The sequence below is a fragment of the Haemaphysalis longicornis genome, unplaced genomic scaffold, assembly GCF_048455015.1.
Source record: "Haemaphysalis longicornis isolate Haplotype H1 unplaced genomic scaffold, Haemaphysalis longicornis Haplotype H1 scaffold_4, whole genome shotgun sequence".
Taxonomy (NCBI): Eukaryota; Metazoa; Arthropoda; class Arachnida; order Ixodida; family Ixodidae; genus Haemaphysalis; species Haemaphysalis longicornis.
In genome coordinates, this window is record NW_027526361.1 from 40099914 (window position 1) to 40114280 (window position 14367).

The 14367-nt window shown below is 47.2% G+C and overlaps 1 protein-coding gene across 1 annotated transcript in view; it reads left to right on the forward strand.

The window, feature by feature from the left end:
• The first annotated feature begins 14142 nt into the window (after positions 1–14142).
• LOC144178536 (kinesin-like protein KIF28) overlaps positions 14143–14367 on the forward strand; it is a 31986-nt gene continuing 31761 nt past the window's right edge. Inside the window, exon 1 of the mRNA XM_077706467.1 lies at positions 14143–14344. Coding sequence (XP_077562593.1) covers positions 14174–14344 — 171 coding nt within the window. The 5' untranslated portion in view covers positions 14143–14173. The remainder of the gene's footprint in view (positions 14345–14367) is intronic.

Here is a 14367-nt window from a genome sequence, read left to right on the forward strand (position 1 = left end):
GTGTTGTTGAACAAACGTTAAAAAACTGGGAAAGGTGGGATCATTACTGTGTGATGTTATTGTTTCTATAATCTTATTTTTGAGCCCACTCCAAAACGGCACAAGTGGGTTTGTTAATAAATAACTATTCATTTCACATTTCGTTTACCAGGATCCGCTGCTGCTGTACTATTGGAGTTCAAGGACGCGGGTTCGATTCCCGGCAGCAACGGCCGCTTTAATGATTGAGGCGGAAAGCGAAAACGCGCGTGTGTTGGAGATTTCGGCGCACGTTAATGATCCCTAAGTGGTCATAATTAATCCGGAGCCCTCCACTACGGTGCGCCTCGTCACCTGTGTAGTGTCGGTGCGCTAAACATCGTAATCAATCAATCAATCAATCAATCAATCAATCAATCAATCAATCAATCAATCAATCAATCAATCAATCAATCAATCAATCAATCAATCAATCAATCAATCAATCAATCAATCAATCAATCAATCAATCAATGTTGTACCTGCTGCGTCTTAGTCATTCTAGCCCACCGTTAAGCCTGTCGATCATGAGAAAGACCTGCTCTCCGATTCTCATTTCTCTTTTCCGAAGACGCCGAAGCACATAACGGCTCATACACCCACGACGGTGTTCGCCAAACTGGGGCATTTACCCTCGCGCACAACACAAAAAAAGAAGTTGTACTGCCTTAAACGCACCTTTAGCACTATTGCCTTTTGCGCCTTCACCGGCGCATGGCGGCGATGTACCCTGCTGCCTCAGCCATTAAAGTTCTGTTCGTGTAAAAATATACCACTTAGATGTTTCCCTCACATGAGTTCAAATCCAGCAACCATGCTTCGTTGAGTCAGGGCAAAACACGCCCAAAAAACAAGTGTTTCACGAAGGGCCATCAGCGCGAATTGACTTCACGCTGCAGCGATAATACGATAGGCCACACACACAAGTAGCCGATATACTAGCGATGGAGAAACAAGTACGCGGAAGCATAGATATCATGTTCCAGAAGCGACATCGATAAAAGAGGCTAAACAGAGCGTAGCCGCACGCGCTATTGGTATGGCGTTATAAAAAAGACATGTTCATCTGCGACTATGATAAAGTTTATATGTGCACACGTGGTGGTAATGCGTATCCGCACGTGTATAAGTTTATTGTATTGTGTATCTGCTTATGCGAGCGCATAACGCCTCACTGTTCGGCTTGCCGCTCCACGGCTCCAAACGAAACAAGCAAAACTAAAGTTAGTTTACCTTGCACACCGCGAACTCATACCGTAAAGAGTTTGGCTTCTCCGGCAGCGTGTAGGGCTCGCTTCTTCCGTGGTTTTGCCCCCGGAGTTGGATTGTCATCTGATTAAGCGAAGTTCAACGAAGTGTTGCAGGAACATGAGTATTCTCTCACGAGTTTATCTGGAAGTGAGTCAGTGATGCATACACGCGGCGCGCCGCATAAGCTGACTGCCACCACCCTTTCGACATCAGGGTTCGAGCGTGGAGCGGTCAGGCGCGCAGCAGGAATGCGAAAGAAAAGCAGGACACTCCACCGGGTAAATGTCCGGGACTACGGGAACCCCGGGAAAGGGCGAACTGGCGCTCGGGCCCAATTCTGGCCAATCAATGAGTGCACTCCGCTCAAGCGCACTGGACTGTGGCAACGGTGTCGTCACTCGCGCTGCGCTGCGGGGATTTTCCCGCTTCGTGCGAAACCGCTGTGGTCATCGTGCATGTAACGAATCCCGCAGTTTCGTGCGAAATACGCGCAGAGGCACCATGCGTTGCCGAGAAGTGCGAGAGGCTAAATTCCACGATGAAGCCAGGGTACAAGTCGCCCGAGATTTGATTGCGATAATGACACGGGGCGTGTGTGCAAGGTTGGAACTGCAGACAAAATGCAAGTCAGAGAAGGGGGCGGGGTTGTAGCCTTCTTCCAACACCATTAGTGCAGACTAAAGCTCATCCTCCCTTCTTGCAAAATCCTGCACCCCTTTTCCAGGCAGGCCACTTTGCTCCACTTGGGCAGAAATAGTGCATGTGATCAATGGTGTGTGGGAATTCCAACTTCGTTCGGACCGTACCAGTTTTGCTGTATGCGCACATATCTATCCTTATCTTTGTTTAGAATAAAGGAGGCCACACTTGAGATAGACAAACAGCAACGTCGAATAGGAAACATACTCGTGTGGGGGATGTTCTAGCCCAACTTTGAAGGAAGGAGTGGGCCTGGGCAAGACACGTCAGGCGTATGTGGCACAGCAAGTGCACCTCTCGTTTAACGGACTAGTGGCTGCCAATAGACCGGAAATGAAATGGAGGCAGTCCAAGTACTTGATGGAGGGGGTGAACTATGAAAATTCGGGATAAAGAAGGGATTCGGCAGGTCACGATAGACTTGGCTGGAAGCCTCTGGGAGAGGCCTTTGTTGTGGCGGTGGCGGTAGTGGTGCCGGCAATGATGATGAATAACCATTTAGTTGGTTGCAACCAGGAAGAGCTTGTAGGAGGAAGAGGTTGGTGAGGGCGATGGACGCGAAACGGAGGCCGCTTTCTTTCTTCCGCTCTGGTATACCTATCCGTCCGTCAGCCAAAAGTTCTACACCGGATATTCGTTATCCTCCCTTTTAACCTACGTTCGGGGATCTAGAGAAGAGGAAACGGGTGCTTCCCAGCAATAAGCCTCAAGGATATCGACATTCTTGTACAGCATAGAAATCATTCTGCACAGCTATCTCAGTCCTATGAACCCGCCCTCCTTTTCCCTTTCCTTGCCATATCCTTATGTTTTAGGCCGTCTGTGTAGTTAGCAATTATTGACATTGCTAATGAGTCGTAAGTTTTCGGACTTTTGTTTCGCTACAAATAAAGGAAAGCCAGGTGTCAACAGTTTCAAGGTGGTTCAGGGGACGGCCCCAGTTGGAAGGAAAGCCTAAAATGGAAAAAAAAGAAAAGGTTCCACCGTACTGTAGCCGACTGGCTGCAGAGAAGATATACGGCTGTTCGAAAATTTCGCAGAACCAATTCATGCGCTTGCAATCACAGACCAACTCCACTACCATTATGGAAGATTCACGAACAGCGTCATGGTTGAAGCTGTCAGTTTCACCCTCCATGCTGGTCATTGCAAAAGCGGTATTGAAGCATTCGTGTAAACCTGGTAAGTTGTTTGCTACTTATAATTATTGTCGTGTAAATAGCAGTCGTGTAAGTCGTCGCGTAGTAGATATTCGCGTTAATGTTACGTCGCACAGAAGTGATGAGGCGATCCATGGTTAATCGGAAGTGGTCTATTTACGAAGACATGCGGTGGACGTATTTACAGAATGTACATGGCGGCCATAATACAGCGCGCCCAAGGGCACAGCCACTTCTTCATCGTCCTCTTGGTCTTCTGTCTGGAGCCATAGCAGTATGGGACATTGTCCTCTTATGTGTACCGTGACATTATAAATGTCACGAAAAGGCACGGGATGAGAAAAAAGGAGGAACCAGAGGATCACCTTGTCCTGGTTCCTGCTCATTTTCGTACGGCTGGGTTTTTTTTTTTTTTGCGCTGTTTGTATACAAAAATAAAAAATAACTAGCACTAAGGATCAGCAGATTTTCGAATTCTTCTTCTTCGCGCTTCTAACATGTATACTACGGCGGTTGTTATGGATTTGACCCCCCCCCCCCCTCGACTAGATAATTCTTTCCATGATATCATTTTCTTATCTCTGTATTTGGCTGCATTTTTTTGTAGGCGCAGTTGTTTTTCTTTCTGAGCAAATTTTGTTTACTCTGTGACCTAATTCGTAGGTTATATCAAAGGTGCCAGCGATGTTTCCCTTCGATATACCACTTAACCCGTATGATAATCTAACCAGCTTTCCTTCCATCTATGCACGGGAAAGATAGCCCTCAACAACTTTCGACATATATGAAGCTGTAGGTCGACCCTCCCAGCTAATGGAGCTTCCGCTAGGTGCTCCCAAGTGACACTCGGCTATAGTCAGGCTTATGGGGAACGTGGAGTTCGCGGGCAGAGCGGATCAGGCGCTGTGGACATTACTCGGCTTCGCACCGGGGAAACGAGTGCATCCTCTCAGCTCTCTGCTTGCTCGAAGTGTCGTTTCTATTTTTCGTCTATTGCCACAACTGGGAAGGAACCTATAAAGGTCGTGCCACAGGGGCATGCAATGCATTTCTCATGCTAGATCAAAAAAAATTCCCCCGCACCTCCCCAAAGGGAATCGTGCAGAAATGCGAATGCATTGGGTGCACCGATGAGTGTGTTGCGAGTAATGGCGTAATTAATGACGAGAGTGTGAACGTAATCATTTATTCATCAGCACCTGTTTGTGTTATCGTTGTACCTGACGGCCACAATCACTGCCTTGTGATCGCTAAAGTGCACGGTCAAAGGGTCTTTGAGAAGCATACGCGCGTCACAGTTTCGCGTAAAGACCAGATCAATGCAACTCCTGTGAATGGTAGTGGGGCACGTGTCGAAGCCGGCAGAGAGACAATGCATAGAGTGCCTGGTCTGCATGGCGTCACCGTTCTCATCACCTCCTCTTCCAAACTCGTTCCAAAGAACCAGAAGCGCGTTCAAACGACTAGACTCCTTCTTGATGTTCCCGAGCGCGTAACGCGTTCGGCATTACGCGCTCTTCGCTTCGCAGACTTATCTTCTTCTTCTTCTCCAACCGATGATGATGACGTGGAAGCAACTGCAGTGACGTCACCGCCAGGGAGAGGCGTAATGCTCACGTTGCATTGTGTGAACCCCCGACTAAGAAATGCATTCGCATTTACGACGACGACGACGACGAAGGCAGAACTACGAGGCACGCGCTCACGTGCGCTCGCGCTGGAGGAATGCAGGCGCACGCCGGCCGACGGAGCAAGACAACCCCCGGCTAATAAATGCATTCGCATTTAAAAGCGTAATTGCGATTGGTATGTCACGCTTGTTTGGCATCACGATATAGAACGGTGTATTCTGGAGTTGTATTTTCGTTTGGTTTGGTACCATAGAAAAATTTTCTAGATGAATTGGCTGCTTTTGGAAGGGAGAGCAGACAGGCCGAGATGATGCTCATAGAAATAAAAAAAAATTATTGCTTAATATTCACAGAAATGAATTATCATGACACGGCTATTATTGTCACACGACTTCGCCATATAACAACCGAGCAATACACAACTCTCTTCTCGCAGTAACGAATACATCAACATCACATCCACCCAAAAGTGATGTAATAACGTTTCTTCCCGCCCTGTACAAGTATTCACTCAGCCGTTTAGGTAGGTACCACATTTGCTGGGTTTTATTTACCATTTTATATGCCGAGCGCCACCCCTTCCACATTTCAAGACGAAATAATGTTCCCCAAGGTCAAACTTTTCAGGCGGACGATGATTCCTGTAAGCTCAGCGCAAGATGATGCTGATCATGGAGTTCTTATTGTTGGGTGTTGTTGTTGTTGCTGTATATGATGATGATGATGACGATGATTATGAGAGAAAAAATAGAAATGAAAAAAAAACAGTAGTCGGTTCTGAACCCCGGTGGGAGCTATAGCACATGGCACAACACCCCGGTGGAGTGCCGCCAAACCACGCAATTCATCATCATCAGCAGCAGCAGCAGCAGCAGCAGCAGCAGCGTACTCAGTTCCACTGAAGGGCGAAGGCCTCTCCCGTTGACCTTCAACCGCTTCTGTCCTCCGCTGCTCGAGTCCACAGTTTACTTCAGAATTTCTCTATTTCATCCCTCCATTGGGTTAATCGCCATCCCCTTCTTCTAGACCCATCTCTTGGTATCCATTCTGTTGCCCTAATCGTCTGCCGGTTGTCGGTTCGTCTCATTGCATGACCAGCCCAAGTACTTTTATTTCTTTTTATTTATTGGAACAATGAAATCTTCTACTCTAGTTTCTTCTCTGATCCAGGTAGCTTGTTTCATGGCCCGTTGAGCCGACCTAAGTTTGCTTACTAGTTACTTAGTAACGTGCCTATTTTCAGCTCCGTATTTCATCACTAGCAGTATGCACTGGTTGTAAATTTTTCTTTCAGTGAACGAGGTAGCTTACTCTTGATTATTTGGGAGCGCTTGGCGAGTTCTCCCCAAACCATACACACCTATGCGCCGCGTTTCTTTCTCGTGGTTGTAACCATCTGTCCGAGGTAGTTATATTTTCTTCACTTTTTCTGGCGTTTCGTTTCCTGTGCACCTTTTTGGTATGCTCATTTCTCCATACTTTATATTTGTTCATATTTATTTTTAGCCCCACGGCCGTGCATTGTGATTGTAGTTTTGCATGGGTTCTGCAGTCTCCCTCAGCAGGACTATGTCGTCCGTAAACCGCGAAAGGCTCAAGTATTCCCCGTTTATACTTAATCCTATGGTTTTCCAGTCAAACGTTCTAAATACCCCCTCAATACATGTTGTGAATAGTTTTGGCGAGATGGTATCTTCCTGCTTTACTCCCTTTCGGATCGGAAATTTATCGCTTTGCTTGTGGGGGCTTTTCCTGCCCATGAATTCCCTATATATGTCTTCCAGAAGTCCTATGAAGGTTTCCCCCATTCCCTAGCCATTTAGTGCTTGTAGCCCGGTTGCGACGAGTACGGAATGAAACACTTTCTCATTATCTGTAAATGCCATGTAAAGGGTTTTATTGTATTCTGCTGATTTTTCTATCACTTGATTGACGACATGGATGCGATCCATGGTTAAGTGCTCTTTCCTAAAACCAACCTGCTCTCTGGGTTGCCAGGAATCGAGGCCGTCAACTATGTGGCTAACTGTAACTTTGGTAAACAGCTGGTTAACAACTGAGTAGGCTTATGGGTCTGTAATTTTTTAGGCCTTTGGGATGTTCCTTTGGGATGAATCAAAATAATTTTGGCATTTTTCCAGGCTATGGGTACGTTTTTGAGTCTATAAGCACTCAGAAAATCGTACAGCAAGCTTTTCCAGCACAAAATCTCCTCCGTCATTCAAAATATCCCTTAAATACGAAAGGTCCTATAAATTCAGAAGATCCTATACGCAAATAAGACCTATAAATAACGTCTATAACCAGTCCAGACCAGTCCATGAGTAGTTCGGAATTGCGCACCAATGCAGGGCAATTTTTTGCTGGGAGCCTGCAATGGACCGAACTTTTATTTGGAGTATACAAGCATGAGCTGTTCTTTAGATTTCAACGTAGTTCCACTTCAAACGTGCTTGCGGTGTACGAGAAAATTTCTTGCGAAGAAACTGGAGGCTGGAAACAAAAAATACGCAACTTCGCCTGACAGGTTGAAGAAAGCGCTAAGTTGCCAGTTAACGGAACGTTATTCTACTCGATGAAAGACGCGGGGTCGAAATCAGAGCCCGAAATCGATCAAAGTACTCAAGGACGGCCAAGGTTAAGCCTGCATAAATTAAACTGCGCAGAAACAAGACGTCAATCGATCGCAGTTGTCGGGCCAAAAAGTCAACACAATTCTGCCGCGAAAAGGACAGACATCAAAGTAAATCGACACGTCTGTGTCGGCTCTTCGTTTCCATGGATACTTTCATCGCTTGGGTTGAAAGGAAAGGTTAAGACAAAGGCTGCATTCGATTGGGAATTTCTTCTTTGTATTTACATATTCATCTCTTTTGCGCAAATTTAGTCTCGACGAGGGGGAGGAGGTGCACAAAGAAGAGGACGACGAATAAACTTTATGTTAACCAAGAATTTGTACGCGGATGTTATGGCGGTGAGAAGTGTTTTCAGTCCACAGGTCCTTGGGTGGTCATAAAATCCCGGGCCATCTCCACTAACGTGAAGCCTGGGGAGGGGCGAAGCATGTAGTGTATAAGTGTATTATTGGCGCCTTGGTGTTTTTGAAAACAGAGATGAAACCGTTAGTTTGGTAAAGACCAACGGTTCTGCAAAAAAGCTCTGCTGTAAAAGTCTCTTTGAAACACGAAGCTCTCTAGCGCGAGGCGTAACGAGTGTCCCGGTGTTTTTTTAGTACGCGTTACGAAGCGCTCCAGCGCGAGGCGTAGACCACTGCCCGGTGTTTTTTTAGTACGCGTTACGTTCTAGCGCGAAGCGTAAACGAGTTTCCCCGTTTTTTAGTAAAGTGACTACATGATACGACGATTGCGACGATGACGATGACGACGACAGGAGACGTCCACAGCCCCAGCCTCTAAGGGGCTTTGCCCCTAAATGTCTAACGGCCGTATTCTTATTCTGTATACCACTCCATGTGTTTCCTTGACTCGGCTAAGTGGAGGATGCCGCAGTGCTTTTAAATGCAAATATCTCTTCCAAGGATCTCCTCAACTTCCGGCTCGAGTGGAGGAGGAATTGAGAATACCAGGAGTCTCGGTCCAGCATCAGTGACGTGTGAGTCTCACTACAGAAGTCCCTATGATAAGCTCCAGTTGGCCGTATGTATCTGAGCTCGCCAGAACGCCCTCCCACAAGCTCCGGCGTCGCAATTGGGATGCGAGTAAGTGAAAGGGCTACGGAGCACCCCCAAATCTAAAGGCAGAGGGGGCAAAGTTGGGGGCATAGTTTGTTCTAAAGAGCTTTTATTTAACTCAACGCGCTTTTGAAACTGGTCTAGCCGGCAATAAAAACACTGAACACTTGTTTAGCAATGCCTTTAGTAGGAGCGAAGGATCGTTATCTAGAATTTCTCTCGTAAAAATAAGCATTTACAAACTCCCATGCAAAAGTGAAAAAAATGGCAAGTTCCCACTAATGTTATAGATTCTGATTGGTCAATAATGACCGTATCGTTTACGACATTACCCTCTTAAGGTTGATGCTTGTGAAAGTTCGTTTTCCATATTCTTGAATTCAGTCAGACAGAAGAGGAGGAGAGGGAGCAGGAGAAGAAGATACAGGTGGTGTGTGTATCGTTTTCCTCTCTTATCCTTGTTTGTTGCGCTGTGAACTCAACAAGTCATTGTATTGACCAGAAAGCTTTCTTATTTTTATTATTTTTTTGGCCGTAAATATTCTAGAAACTGTAACTATAGCGTGACATAACCTATTTTTGTCTCATTATAGTTTCTGAGCTTGTGTTTCGTGCCCTTGGTTCATTTTAAAGGGACACTGAAGTGATTTGTAAACAATGCGGGATTACGAGCGCAAACTGTAGTCCGGAGTCCTTGGGCCCTGTTTCGACCACTCTGTGCGCGTTTACGCGAATTTATTTAGTAGAAAAATCAATTCGAAAATGCTGTCCTCCTCTCTTTACGCTCGCCCATTTTCTGTGGCGTTTTCGTGTGACGTCAGCAGGAGAGGAGCTGACAATTGGCTGCGCTACTGCACGGCTCGCCGACCTTCCGCGACCGAGCCAGTCGGCCCACCGTTTAGTCCGCCGGCCGCCAACGGGTCGTCGCAATTCGCTCGATCAGTTGAAACTAAGCCACAACACGTTTGGGAATGGAAGAATGCGCCTTTATTTCCTTCGTTAATTTGTACACTGTATCTAGCTCCAAGTCAAGGTCGCTTCACACAAGCGCTGCACAAGCGCACATGCGACGCTTCGCTGACTGGTACGCCAGTAGGAAAATATAAGGCCTCTTGAAGGGGGAGAAGAGTGAGCGAAGTCAATATAGGTACTAAGGAAATAAAATCAACTGATATTTTTACCGTACAGCGTAAAACTAGGGTGCGGGAAGCAAATTTTTTGCGCTGGGCGAACAAGCAGAGCGGTCAGCAGCACGACTACGCATCTGCGAACGCTTTCCCGTCTACGAAATGCAATTGCTAGACGTGAGCTATTGTGGAAACTCGGGGGACGCTTACTGCACGAGCGCAATACAACAAATAGTCACCTAAGATGCTTGAAATACTAAAACTAAATAAAAGTGTAAACTGGTTATACATTATATACCTTATCTTTTCCCTCGCCGCCGGCGGCCCCTTGCGGCCTAGTCGTCTGGGGTGCTAGGTATGTCATTGCAAGTGTTTTGCCAGTCACAAGTTCGAATCGCCGCGGGTACATGCTTTTTTTCTTATGAGTTAACTTTTTTTGTTTTTCGCCGATGTTTTCTATACTGAGTTCACCTTTTTTTGCGCCGCAACGTTCATTGCTCCACGAACTAGTCCACAGAACTCGCGCAGGCTGGCACTGCCGCGCTAGCGAGTTCTCGTTGGCGTGCTGCTGCCATAAGCACCGACTGCTTGCGGGCAGTGGGCACAGGCCAGAATCAACAGACCCTTGGCCTGGTGCGAACACGCTTTTTACGGTACAGGCATGAGTGAGGCAAGCTCCAAATATGGGGGAAAAGCGCATGCCTTTGAGCGTCTGCGGGGACGCGGAGGGCGTTCATGCACTGCGTAGGCCTCAGATAGTGAATGCTACGATTCCAAGCCGTCCTGGGAGGCTTATCTCAGGCATTTTACAGCCGACAATATGGCAGAAGGGCGGTACGGCGATTACTGAGATATCGAGAAGGCCCATCCAACGATGCCATCGAATGTCAAACATGTTGTTTTACAGACCGAAACCGAAACCGAAACTTGTTTGATTGCTAACCTTGGGCATCGTCCAATCACGGCGCCCCCTCCTCCCAACGTCACAGCTTAGTTTGTGCGGCCGCCGCAAACCGCGCATGGTAGTTTTTCTTCTTTCGCGCTTTGTAAAATAATTACCGATTTGTCAACCGGATAAACGATGAAAAGTGTGCTAATTTGAGCCAGTCTACACAGTGCAAGCAAAAACGGTAGCTTGACAAATTCACTTCAGTGTCCCTTTAAAAGCCGAGCTATTGCACAAGCCGTAAGTTCGTCATTGCAGGAAAAAATTAAAACCGTTCCACTCAATGTGAGAGCTGTCGGAAGTGCAGAGCAGTGATTCGCCATAATGGGCTGTAGCTCCGTTATCCGCTCATTGCTGCCATCCAATGCATTTCAAATTTCCCGCCTTCGCAGTTCTCCTGCGCCCCCCGCTTGAAACTGCGCCAGCAGAAAGTCTGTTCTTTTTGTGCTTGCTTTAATCTCGTATATTGGAGTTGTTTTGCGTCATTTAGAACGCGTAATGTTTTCTGGCACGGCTGGAGCCTTTCTGCGTCATTTCGAACGCGCAATTTTTTTCTTGCGCGGCCAACCCAACGAGCGTTCCTAACTAAATGAACGTGTAGGCTGCCGGTTATATACACAGATTTTGCCTAAAAGGTACCTGAAGTTTTCTTTGCGCTAAACAACGGGGAGATGTATGACAAGCGCCAGTGCTTCACGAGGTTCGAACGGTTATGGCTATTTAAACCGCGTGGTTTGTCGAAGCCTAAGCGTGACTCCCTGACGCCAGTACAGAAAACCATAGCAGAAAACTGTACTTATGTCCATTATGTCGCATCGCCGCCTGATTGCGGCAGTCGCATCGACCGTTAGCGAGCTAAGACGAGAAAGCGCGCACATAAAGTGCTCTGCAATAAAGTTTTCTCCTCCTCCTCCTCCTCTGCACTTAAAAACACCAAGAAAATGCCGAGCGCTCGTGAGCGCGTTCCCCGCGGCGACCACTGAGCTTTCGCTACTCGCGCAGTGGCTTTATCCAAAAAACAAAAAAAAACTGGCAAAAAACCCTGAGGAGCGAGAACATTCCCAGCGTTCGTGAGCGCGTGCCTCGCGGCGACCTCTGAGTATCCAGCTCGCGCAGTGGCTTTAGCAACAACAACAACAACAAAAACTCCACCGTGGTTGTCAAGCGCTTCCACGCATGTAAAAAAAAATAAACTCGAGTGCTAATGCTAAAGATGAAAAGATCCTGCTCGGGAGAGGTCACGGCGGCCGCCGCATTCTCTAGGAGCCATTATGGATAATTGGAGACATGGCTACGAGTGTGCCAAGCCTTCCTGAGACGACTTGCACATCCGCCACCGCTGCCTCGAGTCGATGACGAAGAGCTGCTAGAAGTCTGCAATGCTGAGGATGACTTTGCCTCCACCACTCGCCGCGAAGAAGACGACGACCTCTTCGATGCATACAACGACGATTACTAGCAACGCAACTATGCAAATAAACAATGATACTGAAACTTAACCATGTGTCGAGCACTGCTCACCTACAACAGCTTTGCCATTCAAGCCTTGCGCGTGAGTGCAAGCTTCCGTGAATTTTTCGACATAAACTTTGCACAGTAGAAAGTGCGCAAAAAATATTTGGAAACAGAAGAAGTGCAGGGACCCTCGTCGTGAATATTCCGAGAATTGTTCACATTTCACGTAAGCGATCAGCGACGTGGGCGCTTCTATAGGTCTGAAAAAACATCGTGTATTTTAACACTTAGTTTGCAGGAATCACCACAAGGCCAAGTCACTTACCGCCTCTATTTCTTTCCAAGAGACTAAAGTGCTTACCTACAAAAATTATTTTACAGTCATTTCAGCGTTGCGTATTCTGATTGTCCATGCGAACATACAGGACAGCTTATCTAGTGTCACTAGATAAGGTTACAGAGTATCATCACTCTTTTCTCCTATGGTTCTGTGCCGCCGCCTTGATCATCCCTGACCCGACCACAAGAAATCTTCTTGAACAAGTTCCTGACCAACACCTGCACGGCACCATGTTATTATCCACAGCACGCCCCCCGATGTCCCTACTGCCACGTACTCCATCGCAGCCGATCTCCACCACTTCATCTGGCACTGCCCCAAGTTTTCTCGCTTCCGTACATTCACTCCCCCTTACCACGACACCTCAACTTACATCGACCTAACATCCCTCTCACGCGACACACTCTTCGAATTCATCATTTATGCCACAAAAAGCGGCCTAGTACGGGCAATTTAGCAGTGGCTGTACGAATTCTGAAGAGATCCGTTGAAGACGACGTCATAAGGACTGTGCTCCGCCCTCCCCATTCCCTGGCCTTTGGCCTTACTTTCTAATAAAGTTAACAACAACAACAATGGATCATTTCGCATCACGTGATATTTGTTTACACTGCGGCGGTTCATGGTCGCCGCCATTTTGTTGTTCATGCGTTTTTGGCCAGCCAACTGCGATAATCTTACCTTGCCTTGCCGTGCGGCAGCGTGCGACGACGTCGCTCCTAACGCGAATCAAAGATACCGCGCTTCGCAGCATTTCAGCTGCAGAAGTGTGTCCGAGGATGCCATTTTGCCGCCTCTTCGGCAGTGTCAAACGACCTCATCAAAGTTCGCGGTTAGCGGCAAAGCCGCAAATGCAGCAATCCGGAAACACTGATAAACATCAAAATGGCTGCTGTTACTCACTTGCGTTGCTCAGTGAGGGTACTCTGTATCTTATCCAGGGACATTATGTGACCCTTCTCGGGCCTCCGGCTGTCTCTTCTTGCGTGAAAACCGGCCCTGCGATACTTTATAGATACGTAAAGAATTCGTTTCAAAATTTTCAGCTTGTAAGAAATGGCGGGGTGTGGTCGGTAAAAAATCACTTGTGATTACGAAAGACACAGTTGTTATCTCTGCATTCACTTGCCTTACGGCTGGCTCTAAATACGTTCGAACGGGGATTAAATCTCGGCCGCGTCGGTCTGTATTCTGATGCAAGAACGAAGCATGTGTCTTTACGTATGTGTCGGGGCTTCGCCGAACGTTAAAACTTCCTAGGTGATTCTATTATTAGGAGCCATCCACTAGGGTGCAATCTCAGATCGAACGGGTAACTTGGGCGGGAAAATTCAAATTCATTTGAATTCACTTAACGTTGGGTTCACTAGCATGGTTGTAATGGAAACCCTGTACGGTTGTATGCATAAGCATATGTTGCGCAAACAAGGGCAGCAGTTTCTTTAGCAGCAGCGCAACGAAGCAAAACAATCATTATAACAGTAATTACTATTATGTCAATAGATATAGACTAATTCTTGTATACTTAAGGTGTAGGAATCACCAATACTACTTCATGTAGTCCAAACCTCAACCCGCCTCATTACGGGAATAGAATTCGTGTGGATTCATTGTATTTTTGTGACCAAATGGTATGACTTGGCTCTCGTCTCAGCCAACACAGTGGCGTTAAGTAGGCTGTCAGTTTCCTTGTAGCTCTCACTATATTCCCGAAACATGGCTACCAGAGGTCCCAAGGGAAAGGAATGCGCATGTGCTGTTTTGATAGTTTTCCATCAATGCGTTTTTGACGCCTTGACGAACGTGGAAGCACAGCGAGCGAGAGCGACAGCGGGGAGGCAAGTGCCTGGTACGCATGCGTGAGCAGCAGACGCAGCTCTGGAGCCCCGGCCAGAGCCAGATTTCGGAACCACGGAGCTTCACCTTTGACCGCTGCTTCTGGTCGCACGACGGCTTTCTGCGCCTCGACGACGGCTACTGTGCGCCAGACCCGGAACACGAAAGGGGCGCGCAATACGCCGACCAGGTATGTCTATCCGGCATTGTCCC